The 17,290-nt window shown below is 40.3% G+C and overlaps 1 protein-coding gene across 4 annotated transcripts in view; it reads right to left on the reverse strand.

Annotated features, from left to right (window-relative positions):
* Positions 1 to 17,290, reverse strand: part of rerea (arginine-glutamic acid dipeptide (RE) repeats a) — a 177,792-nt gene that overhangs the window by 29,495 nt on the left and 131,007 nt on the right. For 3 of the 4 annotated variants that reach the window (XM_028018163.1, XM_028018172.1, XM_028018154.1), the window contains exons 7-10: positions 12,075 to 12,123; positions 9,702 to 9,826; positions 8,867 to 8,966; positions 7,362 to 7,460 (exon numbers count right to left, since the gene is read on the reverse strand). In XM_028018163.1, coding sequence (XP_027873964.1) covers positions 7,362 to 7,460; positions 8,867 to 8,966; positions 9,702 to 9,826; positions 12,075 to 12,123 — 373 coding nt within the window. Of the gene's footprint in view, positions 1 to 7,361; positions 7,461 to 8,866; positions 8,967 to 9,701; positions 9,827 to 12,074; positions 12,124 to 15,748; positions 15,979 to 17,290 lie in introns of those variants that run through there. The other variant, XM_028018182.1, reaches the window with a different exon arrangement.

Below are 17,290 nucleotides of genomic sequence, written 5' to 3' on the forward strand. Positions count from 1 at the left end.
CTAAAAATCTAAACCAGTGATAGTACCTTGACTACTAAACCACCAGTTACAAACCAGGTGACTTTAACACCTGGTTTATAGCTCCTGACAAGCCCAAATGGAAAGAGCTGTTTGAGATATATTTTTAATAAGCTAAGACTGCATTTGATCATTTTTATGCCAACATTTAGTTTGCTTTGAAAAAATATGAACTGCATTTGTCGACACTAAAAACACTTAAAAAAACAACAAAAAACAAGTGGTTCTAATGCGTTTCTGACATTTGGGCCTTAAAATCAGACAAGAATGAAAAATGCAATATTTGGACTAATTAAACTGTAACTACAGTGGCAGTTTTACACCAAATTTCCCAAATGAAACAAAACCAGGGTAATAGTTCATTGTTTAATATATTAAGTCTAAGAGCTACTTCTGTCTCCAGAACTGCAGGTTATAAATACCTGATCTAGCCAACAAAAACGGTGACTTTATCTTAAAATGGCAGAAGCAAAAAGTGCATCACAGTAAAACTGTGGCTGTAAAAAATTAACTGTTCCAAGGGACCAAATAGTTACAATTTATGTCCCATAAGAGACCATAAGAACTTGATTTAGCTTTATTTCTTCAGTACAGGTAACGGGACCTTTTCTACGGGGGTCCTGGCCCCTGTTATCCCTGTCTAGAACCGCCCACGCTGCACTGGACTATTCTACAAATATTACAAAGCCTTGGAAAAACAGTTGTGGTATGTGAAACCTTAACTTGATTTGCAAAAATAAAAAGTGTGTATTGTAAAATTTTTAAAAGATATTGCTAAAAACACATCGTTTCATTCTAGGTAATCCGATTTGGTGTTAAGCAAAACATTCAGGTCATGAGTGGAGACGACACACAAAACCTTAAAATATTAGATTTTTTTTTTTTTTGTGCAAGAATTAGACATTTCCATGTCTCTTTCAATACATCTTTACACGAGCCAGTGAAGCTTTTATACTGAAAATCAATTAGACCTGCTCATGTAGTCTGACCTAATCAGGTCATCTTAATTATGTCCCATAACTGTACTTTTTACCCAGTTGAACCAATCATATCTTAATAGCTGGGCTTCATGCGTGCTCCCCCCTCCCGCCTCTCTTCAGTTTTCTTTTTCTTGCTGGCTCCCTCCCTCCTCTCTACATGTCGGCTCCAGTTTAAGGCTCCATTTCAGCTGCCTAGGCTCACTGCTCTCCAGCCCAGCTAATAAATCATCCGCCAATCTGCTCCCTGAATCGTTCTGCCCCTGCTCCGACTGCTCCAGCCCTTGGTTGCTAGGGAACAAAGGCAGAGGAGGGGCTCCGAGAGACGGAGAAACGAGGGTGGGAGGCGAGGGGGTTTTAGCTGGGTGGAAGTGCTACCAAATGGCCATCCGCTGTGCAGAAACAACAGGCTTCTCTCTCTGAGCGTGTTCCAGAGAGCTGGCGCTTTTTACCCTCCCCGAGTTTCCCCTCAGAGCCGAACAGTGCACCATTGTGAGGCCTGAGAGGAGACGTATGAAAGGAGGACGAAAAGCAGAAAAAAAAGGGGGAATATTTCAATGGCCCATTGTGTAAGCGTATGTCCTGCTCGAAGGCCGATTGTTTGGAGTTGTAAAACTGGTTAAGATAATGTAGACACAGGCACACAGATGGTATCGTGATGACGACAAACAGAGGGCAGGCTCACACATGGAACATAATTCCCACTAAATGTCATTCCCCGAAAACAGTGACGCAGGGCCGTCGGACGAAAAACAAAGCTACATTCACTCAATATGGAGTCATTATACTTGACTTGTTGTTAAAAGATGACCTTTACCGAGCCTGCTGTGTGCAAACCCAAAGGGCTGACACTCAGTAAAAGAGCCAAAAATAAAGAGAAAAAAAACACTTTCTTCCATCAAGCGTCAAGCTTGTAGTAAGATTAGCCACGGTGTAAAAGGGAGGAAATCACAACACACTTGAACAGGAATAACCACACTGACAGACACTTTACTAGCCACATCCTCTTTGCAGAGACACACAAAAAGATCTATGTTTAGATCTTTAAAAAGCTGTGCAGATGTTTAGGGAGGAATGGCCTTTTAGTACGAGTCTAAAAGAAAGATGGCTCTCTGTAGACCCAAGGTTCGTCCAGCCGACCAAGTGTAAACGGTTTATATTTACCCCATTACAAATGTGGCAGCCCTCACAACACGACCTTTGGAAAGTGAAGTAACAACGTCTGCTTTTCTCTAGCATGTACTGACACAAAAGGTGACAGGAAATTCCAGTACACACCCATCCTGCCCGCTACTTAGTTACAAAACACCCAAAAAAACTTTGCTGGCACTGTACTGTGAATGCAATAGAATACACTGATCTGAACAGAGATGCCAGACAGGTTTTTTGCTGTGTGTTTTTGCTGCTGTGTGAATGCTCGTTTTCTACCACTGGGGGGCTGCTGGTCCATCCTCTCTGTTTTTTTTTCCTTTTTAATACCCACCCTCCTCCCTCCACCTCTGCACCTCAGTGCAGTCATCCATCAACCACGGACACAGCCGGAGATAAGCCGCGGCACAGTGCAGCTGGCTGAGAAATAGACCTCCTGCCCTGCAGCAGTCATAGATCAGCCTGTGTCTCCGACGCGGTGGCACACAGCGAGACTGCGGCTGCTGCCGCTTGCTTCTGATTGTTTGTATGGCACCTCCTGTTGGCCAATGCAAGGTTAGCACCACTTGGTAACAAGTGCTAGAGACGGCTGCCACAGGTGATGAGCCTCTTGTTGGTTTCCAGGAGCAAAAAGTCTAGGTTTGAAAATACTTTGTGTCTTGCAGACAGTGTTAGTGTCAAGTTTTGATCACAACTTTCAACGTGCTTTAGTGGGATTTAAGGACAAAGGAGAGTGGGATTAATGTTTTGAAAAAATAATATAAAAACAAATCATTTGTATTCAGCTTCCCTGAATCAACTTGCAGAACTCTGTTCAGCTAGAATTACAGCTGCAAGTGTTTTGGGATGCATTTTTAACCAGTTTAGTACAAAGCAGTTCTTATAAATAGTTTCTACACAAAAATTCCCAGAGCACGATGCAGTTACCGCCATCATTAAATATGAGGATGCTGTGTTCAGGCCTGAATGCATTGTTAGTTTTTTGTAACACATTCCCTGCTTTGCATATAGGTCAAAAGGTTTCATTTGGTCTCATCTGGACCAGAGCAGCTGGTTCTAGGAAACCTTAAATCAGGGGTCCCCAAAACTTTCTCCTGTGAGGGCCACATAACTTGTCTCTTCTCTGATGGGGGGGCCGGGGTCAGTTTGTAACAGAAAAAGTGTGACGATTGTAAGAGTGCTAAACATAAAAATGTATTGTTTTTCAGAAAGCACAATCAAATAACCTTTTCTGGATTCTTCAGAGAACAAAAGTCAGGAAATAACACTATTTATGAAATAAATAATAACCAAATAACACTGGGTTCTCCACATAAAAAAAAGGGATAGGGTCAATTATATGCATGTATAAAATAGTTACTAACTAATAGTTAATAATAAATAAAGTTCATTACTAAGGAACATTTTATTGCAAAAGTCCAACTTATCAAATAAAAATGCACATATATGAAAATACTCTGGTATTGTTCAGGGGGCCGGACCAAATGTGGAGGCGGGCCGCATCTGGCCCGCGGGCCGTAGTTTGGGGACCACTGCCTTAAATGATACTTTCATGGTTCTTCTTTCAACAGTTGTTCTTATTCTCCTTAAAAGACGAGACATATGGAGGTCATGGCTATTATTGATTCTGTAAATGTAAAAAAAAAAAAAAAAAAAGGTGTGAAAACCTTTTATGTTTTATACCAATTAAAAAAGTAGGGTGTCTATGGCAAAACAAAGAACTCTCACACTGGTCACATCTGTATGCATAATTTTAGAGAAAAATCTGTTTTAAGTATATATATATATATATATATATATATATATATATATATATATATATATATATATATATATATATGCATATATCCCTTTCAAAATGATATTTGTTAAGGATTAAAGTTTTCATTAATCAAAATAAATGTCAGCAGAACTGGATTTTCCACTTTATGTGATGCTTACACTCTAATATGGGTTGAGGCTAGCTATAAACTGGAACTGAAATGGATTTCATTACAGTTCTTTTCCTTTTAAAGACTAAAACCAAAATCAGAAGTTGTGCAGAGTGACATGGTAACCAGCTGTGGTTTCATGCATACTGAGCACAGATGAGCAGGTAGAACTTTGTTTGGAGGTAAAACATCATTTCCTTTTTGCAACATCGCTGCAAGGATGTAATAGCAACATATAACCAGAGACAACCTGTTTGTCTTTTATTTAATGTGCTCTCTGCTCCTGGGTTGGACTTGTTGGGTTCTGCAGATGAACCCAGGCTATAATAAATAGGATGAGGTCTGAGGTAACGTCTTAAAAACAGACGACTGGCTTCATGTCTGACCATCAGAAGCAGCTTCCATCCAACCACAACAACAGATTACATTGTCTGCTCTTTCACTGTGGCTAAATAAAACGACACTCTGACTTTAACAGCCCACTGCGGAAACGCAACAAGGAGGGTTAGGCTACACACTTGATGTTTCTGATGAATTATTCATAGTTTTATATGTTACCTATTTTATAATGCATGAGAGTTTTGTCTGGTGTAATCTACAAGTCGTCGCTGAACCCGTGAGAAGGCAACGTGACGAGTTTCCGGCTCATCAAAAGGTGCTCCAATAACATCAGAGTAACAAACTGCTGAGGGGATGACTGTCTAAAATGTTTCCTTCCCAACCAGGATACCAATAAAGTGCCTCCTAGTGGTGTTTGTCTCTGCGGAGCAGTCTGAAAAGGACTTTTAAATGAGCTATTTTTATTTGTGCGGTGAGATTAAATACATTAACGGTGAATTCAGAGTTTAGACCAGGTTGAAACACTACACTGCAGGAAAGGGAAGCTCGCAGACGTAGGTTAGGAGAAGGAAAAGACGTAAGAAGGGAGGGTGACAAGTGGCCCTGCAGACAGGCTGATTCTGTCATTTCAATGGCCCCGCTGTCACTTTTATTCACATCTGAAACCATCTGATGGGGTGAAAAAGCACAGGCAGAAATAATTACGCCAGTCCTGGAGGACAGAGAGGAGGGGGGAAAGGAGCAGAGGAGAGGCAGAGCGAGGCTTGATAAATAAATGAAGAGCAGCAGGACTTGGCTTCTGTCGGCGCGTCAAGGTTGGGGCTACATTTACACCTGTCCTTCAAGGCTGCGGTGCTGAAAAGGGTCAAGTGGTGATCAGATCGCTGCGAGCCTCGTCCTCGACGGGTCGGTGTCGAGATACTGCGTCCGCAGGCAGGTGGAGCGCCAACAGAAGGCTGAGTGCCTCCAGAAACAGACGCAAACACACTCGGGCTCTGAACGGGAACCAAAATACTCTGGACACACTGACGACTCCTCGGCTACCCTTACGTAACAGAGCAGACACACGAATACGTAAACAGGAATTAATAGACGAGTCTCGACATGCGTGATTCAACGTTGATCCACACAGAAATGGAGCGTTATTATTCCAGTGCGTCTCTGTTTGATCTTTTAGTAGGGGGGGAAAAATGTTTCCTGGCTTACTTCCACTGAATAATTAACAGAAAGTGGAAAAAAAAAAGTTCACTGCATTTTAAATCGGATCAGGAATTTTTATTTTTTTTTCAGGCAACTTTGTAAAGATTATTACAGCACCATGATTATTATAAGAATCTCCAGTTAAGATGTGCAAAAGGAGGTAATGATGCCAAGCAGTACTCCAAGGAGCTTTTCACCACACTTTAAATGTGACATACTGACCCTTTTTTATAAATGCTAAACTCAGAAAGTGCAATCTTAGTCGTACCTGACTAAAGCCTAAGATTTTGGTAAACATCTTAGGGGTAAATTGAAAACTCCATCCTAGGGATGCACTGATTGCAGTTTTCTGGTGGATCACTGATCTTTAAAAAGACCGACCTGCGATTCTTTTTCTTTTCTTTTTTTTTTTTTTTTTTTTTTTACAGCTGACACTCTCAGGTGTCATGAGGTCACGATACACCTTCAATGTTCCAATCTTAATTTATTTAAAAAAAACATTGAATAAAACCATAATAATACAAACTTATTTTACCTGCACAATTTGGTGCTCTCAAATATAAATGAGAAACTTAAACTTGATCTGTCAGTCAGCCCTATGTCACGGAAGAGCAAAACAGGACAGTGGCTGATCTTCAGACCTTTGCAGTAGGTAGATAAGATCTGTGGATAAGACTGCATCGACCGATCACACAAAATTAAAGAAATCAGGGCCAACCAATCAGTCGACAGATTGGTCTGCGCAACGCTGTTACACCAGTCTATACATGTGACGGCAGGATGGATACGATTTTTTAAACTGCTGTTTTTTCTCTTCTCATGTGATAAATATAGACATATCTGCCATAAGTGAACGGCTTGTCCCCCTGTCTTTCCCATGTTGACTAGAGGCCAAGACATCTTGCTCAGATCACCTTCATCAGCTTTTAAAGCCAGGTGTCAGGTGTTACTCATAAGTAACACACAAAAGAACAGCAGAGGTGATTTAATGTTGTTGGACCATAATGTGATTATGGTCCAACAAAGAGCTCCTGCTTTACTAAAATGTTCCAGTCATGTGTGATTGAGACATATGTGCTCATTACCAGTATTTGTGAGCACGCGTGGAGAACAAAAATGCAACAAGAAAACATCTGAATTCAACAAAAACACACCAAAATGGAAAATGAACGAACTGCCTAAAAGAAGAATAAACTTAGAGACTGAGCCGTCTGAGATCTACAGTCAGATCAGGCAGCGGTGTTATCTTTAAAAAGCAGTGGGTATACAAACACGCAGCCCAGTGTGTCAAAACGCATGAAAGCCATAGCCGCAGTGCTCATTCGGTTTGACATGCTGTAATTCAGAGCTTTCATTTCCCCCTTTCCCACCCATGAAGTGGTGTTTGATCAGCCATTTTCTGATTCCAGCCCTCCGGCAGCTGCGGTGAAACTCACTTCTAAATACAAATGGAGGCTAACATTACCAGCCCCCAATCTTTTCCCTTTCCAGACTTCCGTGCAAAAAGATTTATTTTGTGGGTGATAAACAGGACGCAGCTGCTCTTAAGCAGCGGAGGGGCTGGAAAACTAGAGCGTTTTTACTGAAGCCGCGTGAGGCCGGGCCAAGAGCTCCGTTACCTCTCAACAGCTCCCTCTAAAGACAAACGCTGCACTGACCTGAAGATACTATTAGTGGATAGATAAAGAAAACAGTGGCATTTGATGAATCTGCATTTTTAAAAAAATACAAAAACAGCTTCTCTTACCACTTCATCCTCAGACCAGCACTTCTCTATCAGTTTAGGTACCGGCTTCTTCACCAGACGCTGCAGAGCCTTGCCTGCATCGTAGCTGCTCTCGTGAAGCTGAAAACAACCACCACAAAAAAAAAAAAAAGCATACAGTTATATCAACAAGGCAACAAAATACACAAAAATAAAGAAAAATACTTTTATATGTTGTCACACTACAATTAATGTTTCAAATAGTGCATAATTGAAGTGGAAGCAAAAGGGTGCATTGATGTCTTTTTACTAAATCTGAAAACGATTAGCCTCTTTGAGTTGTAGAAAACTTTGTAGAACCAGATGGACATTTTTGCCCTTTCTTCTTCACATAACAGGTCAGAAAGTCTTCATCCAAAGTTTTGGATGGAGACTTTCTGCAAACATTTTAAAGTTAAGTAGTCCCTCTCGACTGTTTTTGCGCCTAGACTTTGACTAGGCTATGTTAGCACAAAATACACCGTTTTGGACTTAGAACAAAAAGTTCAATTCTGGTTTAATTTGATCAAAGCACCCTTTGCATCTCCTTGTGGCTTGTGGCAAAATGCAAACAGGATTTGAAGGTTGTCTTCCTATAGTGAGCTGTGGATCTCTGCAGTTCCTCCAGAGTTACCATGAGCCTAACAGCTGTTCTACTGAGTACATCATTTGCACTGGATTTCAGGAGTGTCAGGGTGAAGGAGAACCGATTACAAATGTACGCAATACTTTTCAGTTTTATTTATTAAAAGAAAATAATTAAAAAGTGTGTATCATGTTTCTTCACTTCACAAGCATTCGCTACTTTGTTAGTCACGGAAACCCAGCTAATAGATGGTAATTGCAGGGCTCTAAAATGTGTCAAGGTTCCAGGAAACCTGCAGATGGATTTTTGAGCTGTAACCAAATCACATGCGAACTTGATATGCAAGATAAGAAGAAAAAAAATATTCCACATCTAGGTGTGACTGGACTTGTCAGTACAAATCTCCAGCATCAGCGGAAATGCCTGCCAAGACCTGAAAACCAGTCTGGGGATGAGGAGCAACAGTGAAAAGAGGCGATAGCTGTGGAGCTTTAAGCACTCCGTCACATTCAATTGGGTGAAACAGGCAGCGCTGGAGCTCTCCCTCTGAGAACAAACAAGCATTACTCATTGGAATTGCAAATACAGCAGAAGGTCAAGAGACAATGACCCGTTCGCTATGCTAATTTTCTAGTTTATAGAGTCGGCATATAAATCCCCTGTTTATGATGATTCTAATCTCTTTGTTGTGCTTGATTCCCCTGCATTCATTGTCAATATGATGGACAAATCTCTCATTATGCGCAATATATTGTTAGGTTCTGAGGTTGGGTTCACAGGCAGGGAAACGGGGAGCGTGTCCGCTGTCTCAGAGGCCTCATCACCGCACAGATAAAACTGTAGCTAAAACTGCAAAAACACTTTCAGCAACTAAGGGATTTTTATTGTGCAACCATTTAGTTGCCGCTGCATGACGACTTACAGTGTTAAGTGCGTTTAAGGTAGTGTCGTCTCGAGAGGCGGCTAGACAGCCATCTTCTGTCGATCCTCCGTCACACATCCCTGCAAAGGCAGCCATGCTCCTGCAGACAAACAAATAACACATAGTTTTAACATTAAAATAGCAAAAAAATAATACAAAAAAAATTAGGTTGAGTAAAAAAAAATTATAATTCTTTAACATGACATTACAGGTCATGTTAAAGAATACATTATGTACCAATGTATTATTGGTACATAATAATCTTTCTGCCTTCGATGACATTATCTGATATAGATGCTGAAGTTTAGGAAGAGTAGAGGTTAAATCATGAAGATGAGAAAGAAGTGTCATAAATGCCTGTTAACCGCAATCATCATGACTGAAATACTGTTAGTGAATGCTTCCCTAGTATTGTGAAGACTTGATGAACCGAATAAAAAAATGTAAGTAGTAAGAGACATCTTCACAGCTTTGTCTTGATGGTGGCAAACTGGATATACTGCAGTTCAACACCAGAAACATGTGAAGCTACATCACCCCCATGATGACGTACTAATGAACTCCAACATCAATAAGTGGCATTACAATGTCAATTATGAACTATAACAAATCACAGATGTTGTACTTTCACGGATATTTAGGTCAGGCAGACATGTTTTAACATAAAATTATGCAAATGCTCTCAGATGTCAGCTTTGCAATGGCAGGATGACGTGGAATGACACTTTTAATCCATCTTAAAACCCCGCAGCGGATGTCTTTAGTGAGCTAGACCTAGAAGCTTAGATGCTCCAGACTTGTGCATTAGAATGGATTTCTGTTTCGGGGCGCTCACCTTGCAGCTCTGAGGTACATAAGAAGGTCACAGTCGTTGACCCCTGGCATCCAGACCAGCTCCTCATTCTCGGTCACGGCCTGGCCACCAGGGGAGGGGAAAGGCTGCAGCTCTGGGAGCTTGGCCTAATTAGGTCCACAGAGAAGGAGAGAGACAGATGGTATCACACTACAAATAGCACACACAGGCTTGGAAAAGAAAAAAGAAAAAGAAAAGAAATATCAGCTTACAACCCCTTGTCATCAACTTTTCACTTTGAGCCTGAGTGGTGGCAGTGGGGACGAGTTAGAGTCACAACGATTCAACATCACAACAGAGAAAGTCATTACCGAAACACAACAACTCTGAACTTCTGCTGTTAAAACAAAGATGTGAGTTTGCATAAATCCTCTAAATGAGGTAGTGGTGTTAAAAACTTGCTGATATTTCAAACGGGATATTTAACTATTTTTTTTTTACATGAAAACACTGGCTTCATTGAAGCACCAAATGCTTTTTGAAACTATGGAAACAAGGTGAAATTAATTTTTAGTTCCTGTCTACAGCGTTTTAATCAGGAACTAATTAATGAACGAGGAGTTTGGAAATCAATCTACAGAATAATCCTTTTTACAATGCTTCTGTAATTGAACTTACATTGACTTGTATATATGTGTGTATATAAGTAAAACTAAATTACAAATACACAGCAACAGTTCCTAGCAATACTGATCAACATGCTCTAATATTCTTATTGGTAAACATTTGGCAACAAAGGGTTTGAGTAAAAGAAACATCCATTCTCATGTCAATCATGGAATCAATAAAAAATTATTTAACATTGTCAAACTGTTTATACTTGAAAGACCAGAAACTACTCTTTTTGTTACTAAAATTGTATTTTGATCATTGCAGTTATAATGATGGTGCTCATTTATTATGATGATTTTGATCAACTTCAGCAAAAGTTTAGAATAGTGGTAATTTCCCCAATGATAGTTAGACAGAATATTATAACCTTTTGCTGTTCTGAGTTTTATAGAACAAAAGCATATCATACTGCTATTAACTGGCAGGTCCGTTTACTCCTGGATGGAGAAACAGACATGCCCGTCTTAAAATAACATTAGCTTAACAACAGAAATGGGAGATGCTGTTTGAGCTTTGGCACCAATACTTAAGCAGGGGAAAGGTGTGCCAATCTGTTTTCAGGCAGCTGACTTGAAGTGAGCAGCAACAGGTGGGGATTACACCGAAATACTCAATAGGGCCAGAAAATCTCCAGCAACAAATTAAAAGGACTTTAAATCATAGCAACAATACAACGGAGAGTTTGCTATACCTTGATACTCATAACTAGCCCAAGCAAGAATTAAATTTTTTACTGTGTGATGTTTACAAATGCTGAAAGAGCTGAAGTAAAGAAGGTCTCACAGCACTATGAGATACTTGTGCATTTAATTAATAAAACTAAATTAGAAAAATACTATGGTCGGGGAAAAAAATGAATTTTTTCCACCCATTACCTAAAAATTATACAATAATTATTATGGGAGCCTTACATTTATAAAATTAGGGTCTCATGGATAAATTCAGACTCCACTTTCCAGAGTACTCAGGCCTTTACTTTCATTTCATAATCTAAAAAAATAAAGTTGCCTTGGAAGAAAGGGAGGAGGGATTAAATGATAAGGAAAGAAATAAGGAAGGAAACAGGAAAGGAAGGGACATCAAAGAGAAGGAGAGAAGACATGTAGGACACGAGGAGGAAAGGACATAGGACACATGCAAAGAAAAAGGAAGGACTCAAAGAAGGAAAGAAATAAAGAAAAATGAAAGGAAGAGCAAGAGCTAACAAGAAAGAACAGAAAGAATTAAAGCAGGACACAAAAAAGGAAGGAGAGAAAGAGAAAAAGTAGTAAGAGCACATGAAAAAAGGAAGAGAAGACAGAATAAAGACTACGAGGGACATGAGGAAGAAAGATGGAAGAAAAGGACAGAAGAAAGGATGCAAGAAAGAACTTAAAACAGAGAGGAGGGGAGAAAGGACAGAACAAAGGAAAGACAAAAGGAAGGACAAACTGTAGGCAGAAAAATAGAGAATAAAGTAAAATTTATTAATATTTTTGAGATCAAACTCCAAACCTTTCCAGGCTGAGAAGAACAGTTATTCAGAGAGGACAGAGCTGTTTTGCTCTTAACTAGTAAATGTTGCCAGTTTGTTACACATCCTCCGAAAAGGTAAAAAAACCAAACAATCACACATGCGTCACATTCAGTTTGGATCTGAATTTTCCACATGAATGATAAGAGTGGCCTCCTCTCAGCGTGATAACTGTGCAGTGAGCGGCAGCATCTCATTTCCATGCTGATGTGTGTTGTGCAATGACTTACCTGGTGACTCGGTCCCACTCGGATTTCCCCCTGTGTGCTGTTCAGTCGCCTGGGAAGAGACAAGCGGAGGAGATCGAAGCTAAATATTTATCCACTGACATTTGTCATGTAAAATGTTTAGCTAATTAACTAAGGCTGGCACAACCCAACAAAAAGACAAAAAGGAGGTAGAAATTATAAATACCTAAACCTAAAGGGGAGGATAAAAAGTGGTAATATGAATTCATGACAAGGAGGAAACTTGCAACAAAGAAGATAAAGAAAAGTGTGCCAAAAGTGCAACAAGTACACCGTGTTTTATTCCGAGGAGCAAACACAGATTTCAGGAGAATATTCTCGACTCTGCTGCTCAGAGAAAATGTGCAGGCCTCGTATTATGGATGCAGCAATAAAAAAAAAAGCAGAAGGAGGAGGGGAAGATGTGGAGTAGCTGGCTGTGGATGTGCAGAGCGAGGAGCCTCTGGAAGCGGCTGCCGGTACAAACGCTGGTAGCCATAGAAACTGCTGTTTAATAATAGTGTTCGGATTCTCCAGCTGCAGTGGATTAAAGAAAATGACAAGATGTTCCTTTTGAAAAGCCTTTCCCCCCCTGTTGCCAAGGCAACGGCTCTGATTTTCATACAAGCGAATGCGAGGCGGCCCAGAATCTGTCAGCGTGATTTGCACCCGGAGAAGCTTGCACTCCATCACCCGGACCTGGAGGAAACTCAAGAGGCCGAAACCCTCTGGTTCTCTTTACGATCCTCGCATCCACACAAAACCCTGTGGTACTCAGGCTCGCTTTCCCCCTTTCCGACACGTCTCCTCCTACACAGTTTCTGTGTCAGGACCGGGTGATTAAAGGTGTAATGTGAGCTATGGCTGACAGGAGTGCTGGCACAGACGTAGATACAAGCGCAGCACAAAAAATAAAAGCACAAATACGTTCAGCTGCAGTGAGAGACCCTCGCCTTAACAGTCCGCCGCTCCAGAGAATGTTGAAATGATCCGTTTAATTTTACAACATTAGCAGCAGTTATGAAAAAACAAATGTAATGCAATGAAATAAGCCTTTAAAAAAAAGAAGGATGAACATTGCAGATAAAACTAAATTAAGTGCACCAATTATTCGATATGAGATCGTTAACCTTGGCCGCCTCTAATCGCTGATCAATTGGTCTCAAACAAATAATTTTATTTTCCTATTCATTAAATCGATTAAGTCAAAATAACTCTTTTACCTCCTCCTTTTTTTTCCTCGATAAAACACACCAACCTACAGGAAGTATTTTAATTTTTAGTGAAACTTCGATAAAGGATAAGCGCATATGCTTTGATGCACAAGTTGGGCTAATCTGTTCACGTTTTGTAAGATTCAAAGCTGTTAACTGTACTGACCTTAGAATAAGAATAGAAACGTCTAAATTGGTCAGAATCAGAATCTGTTAATCCCCACTAAAAGAAAACCAAAAATATGTATCAGAATGAAAAGCCTGATTGGTGCATTACTCTATTTTCAAACATTCAGCGCTAATGACGCAGAAAACCATCAGAGAAGCACTAAGCAGGGTTTTTTTTCTGGTTGACAGATGTTTTTTGGTTTTCTGTGAATTAATGACCCTCCAAATTACAGTCAGAATATTTTTTTAACTCTCACTAATCTGAAAGAAAAATAGTGTTATTGAGTTTTTTACACTTGTGGCTTGTATGCAGTCATCAGGCTTTTCTTGGACTATCCCACTTATTGTGTTTCTCTGACATCTGACCTAATCATTTTGACTTCTGTCATTTTTTAGGGACTATAACACATAAAATAGAAAACTGCAACTTCTTTTGTATAGGTGGTATAATTTGAATCCATCAGAAAATAAAGAAATTACAAAATTACTCCTACTTATGCAACACAGCAAATGCTCCAGACCTTTATCTGGTTTTTAAAAAAAACAGCATGGAGGTGGTTGATTAACTTATAAATTAAAATAGTGGCAGTTATTTATTTTTATGGTTTGAATAAATAGAAAGAAAATCAGTTTCCTAACAGTATTTAACCAGTTAGGGCCAAAAAAGGATAAAATTGGCAGATTCCCATCTGAATGTTTCAAAACACGGTATGCGAGGATAAATGTGAAACCCGTTTGCTTGGACTTATTTAAGAGAACAATATATACAAGCATTAAATTATATCTGTTTGGGGTTTGCAGAGTAAAAACATAAACCAAGCATACTCTAGACTAACACGGCCTGTATTTCTTGACAACCAAAGTTGTGCAAATGCGTTTCTGACGATGTGCAGTTGGTCAGGTCAACAGTACGTTTGGCAGGAAGTTGTAAGGATGACAAATGAGGACGTATGCTCCAGGACAAAAACAGTATGTCTGAGGAAAACCGTGCTTTAATGCTGCAGACTGCAGCAGTAAGATCTGAGGAGTTTCCTTAAAGATAGAGATGCACCTAATTATTTATTTGATCAGCAGGTCAGATACAAAACAAATCCTCTCCTAATCCTTTTGATGCACTGAAAGCAACAATTTTTCAGCCAATCATATAAAGGTAAGGGACGTAAGCTATGAAGTTTAATGGAGATAATGGTTAAACTTAATTTTATGCTGCGTTCAAAACGAATACCTCTATCCAGAGTGCAGCAGATTTTCCTCTTTTATGCATTACAATGCTCAGGGCAAAAAATAAAAAATAAAAAAACAACATCAGAATGTGAGATCTCAAAGAAAATCAGCAAAAGTAGAAACGTGATTGGTGCAGCTCTAAACTAAAATAAGCAGTTTGATTAATGTAATACAACTAGTACTTTGTAAGTTAATAAGCCATATCAAAAAAAAAATAAAAATAAATATATATATATATATATATATATATATATATATATATATATATATGGAGGGAAAGTTGTAATTAATTTTCTGCACCAACTAGTGGTGTTTATGTACGTTTCACCCCAATAATCCCCTAAAAGCCTGTTGCCGAGTGCAATAAACAATGTTAAACCTGTCCCTTTATTCCTCACAAGTTCAGCTTAAAGTCAGCATTAGCACACAATCTTGTCAAGTAATTATAGGCTTATTTATAAAACCCAAACAACGTGACAGTCAGGGCAACTTAGCGTGCGTGTAATCAAGGAAAACCCCTCCCACTCCATCAATTTCAGCCAATCAGAGCGCCAGACTTGTGGCACACTGACATAATTGCAGCAGTCCAGCTAAGACAGACCAACTTCAACGTATTGGTATTGGTAAGCAGAGTCGGCTGAGTTTTGACTGCTCCTCAGCGGAGCTTTAAAACGCCATGTCAGCCGGGTAATAAACAGGAGCTGCAAAATGGAGCCTGTCTCATTCCGTTGCAATCACCCAGCTGGGAGCACATTTATCGGCTTGTTTGTCGAGGCAAGCCCCGCTGCAAAACACACCGCGCATTCATCGGGACGATATTGGACATGGATTTAAGATGCAGCGGTGCATTTTCTACGCTGCTGGCAGCGCAGACGGAATGCAAAGCTGCGGTGACACTCTTTTCTTCTCCCCGACACAAACCCTGCCGCTCCGACGCAATGACAGCGATGCGGGCAGCTCGCACACATCCCGGCTCAAATCAGACAGCCCCGTGAAAATATGACGAGCCGACCCTGACGCTGCAGCTCTTACCCCGGCGGAGCGGAGAGGAGAAGAGGAGCGCAGACCTACCTCCGGGGGCTGAACAGGTCGTCCATTTCTGACATGGAGCCCCGAGGCTGGGTGGTGACACGGTGTGGTGTGTGTGCGCCGCTCGCCGGATTGAACTCCCCCCGCCCCTTCTCACACCTATTCCTAGGCGCTCAAAATGGAGAAGCACGCATTCGCCTGCCTGCCACGGAGAGGTGCTCACTGAGCTTGTGCTGTGACCTCAGCCTGCACGCACAGCGTCAAGAGCTCCACTCGCTCCTCCGTGGGCTCTACTGAGCATGTGCCGCGACCTCACACACACAAAGCACGTAAACACACACACACACACACACACACACGGAGCCACATGTGGGATGTGGGATTCATCTCTGCGCCGTGATCATACTGCAGACACAGCGCTCTGAATACCCAACGAGGAGAGGGAGGGAGGAAGGATGATGATGATGATGAGGGGGGTCTTTACAGTCACAGGCAACCCGGTGGCAATAACAAGGACTGCTGTCAGTGCAACATGAAAGATGCTCCCCCCACCAGCAGAAGCAGACAGCTGCCAGTGGTTCTACCATCCCATTGTGCACAAATACACATCATCATCATTTAAAGTGAATTCCTTTACAGCCACACGACTTCTTCACTGCTGCCTGAGTAGATATTGTATGGACACACAACTATAAAGCCTCTAACCGGAGCATCTCAACACTGACTGTTCCAAAATACAGCGAAATTGTAATATATATATATATATGTGTGCTAGAAACATTTTTATGAGTTGCATGAGTCAATAAAATAATGTTTACATGAAGAACATTTCCAGGATTAAAGAGTTAATGTCCAAACAGGATTTTGAGAAACTCGTGAGCTGAATTGATCACAACATAGTCTTCACAAGTTTGCCAAACGGACAAACGCCCACGTTCTGGATGTCACTAAAACTAGATAAATGGTTAAAGTCCCTATACACTAATTTCCTGTAGCTCAAAGAATAGACTTTAAAAATACTTTTGCTACTTCATAAATCACCAAATGGACTAACATTTGCTCCAAAACACATTATAAAACTGTTTTTGTATTATTCCAGACCATTCAGGCATTCTGGTTCTAAGTCTGCTCTGCATCTCCAGAACCAAACATGGAGAAGCAGCGTCTGCAATAATCTGGAACAAACTTCCAAAACACTGGAAAACAGCCGAAACCATCTTTAAATCTAGGGTCAAAACCCACTTGTTAAGAGTTTCCTTCAATTAATAAAGAAGTAGAACATCACTAATTGTAATCTGTCTTTCCACTTTACTTTGCCACTGCAATGTAATGTTTTTGTTTGATGTTTTAAAATCAAGTAAAGAACTTTGAACAGCCCTGTTGCTGAAATGGACTTTACCAATACACCTGCCTTGCCTTCAAATTATACAAATGCACAATTATACCATGCACAATCGGGTGATAAAAAATACTGGATACCACATTAAATTATTGTTTTCTTAAAAAGTGCTCACATATCAACGTCCAATGTATTTTATCTCTGAGAAAGAAAATTATTTAAATAGAAAATGATTTAAATTAAAA

This window comes from Xiphophorus couchianus, chromosome 1 (assembly GCF_001444195.1).
Source record: "Xiphophorus couchianus chromosome 1, X_couchianus-1.0, whole genome shotgun sequence".
In the NCBI taxonomy this organism is placed as follows: domain Eukaryota; kingdom Metazoa; phylum Chordata; class Actinopteri; order Cyprinodontiformes; family Poeciliidae; genus Xiphophorus; species Xiphophorus couchianus.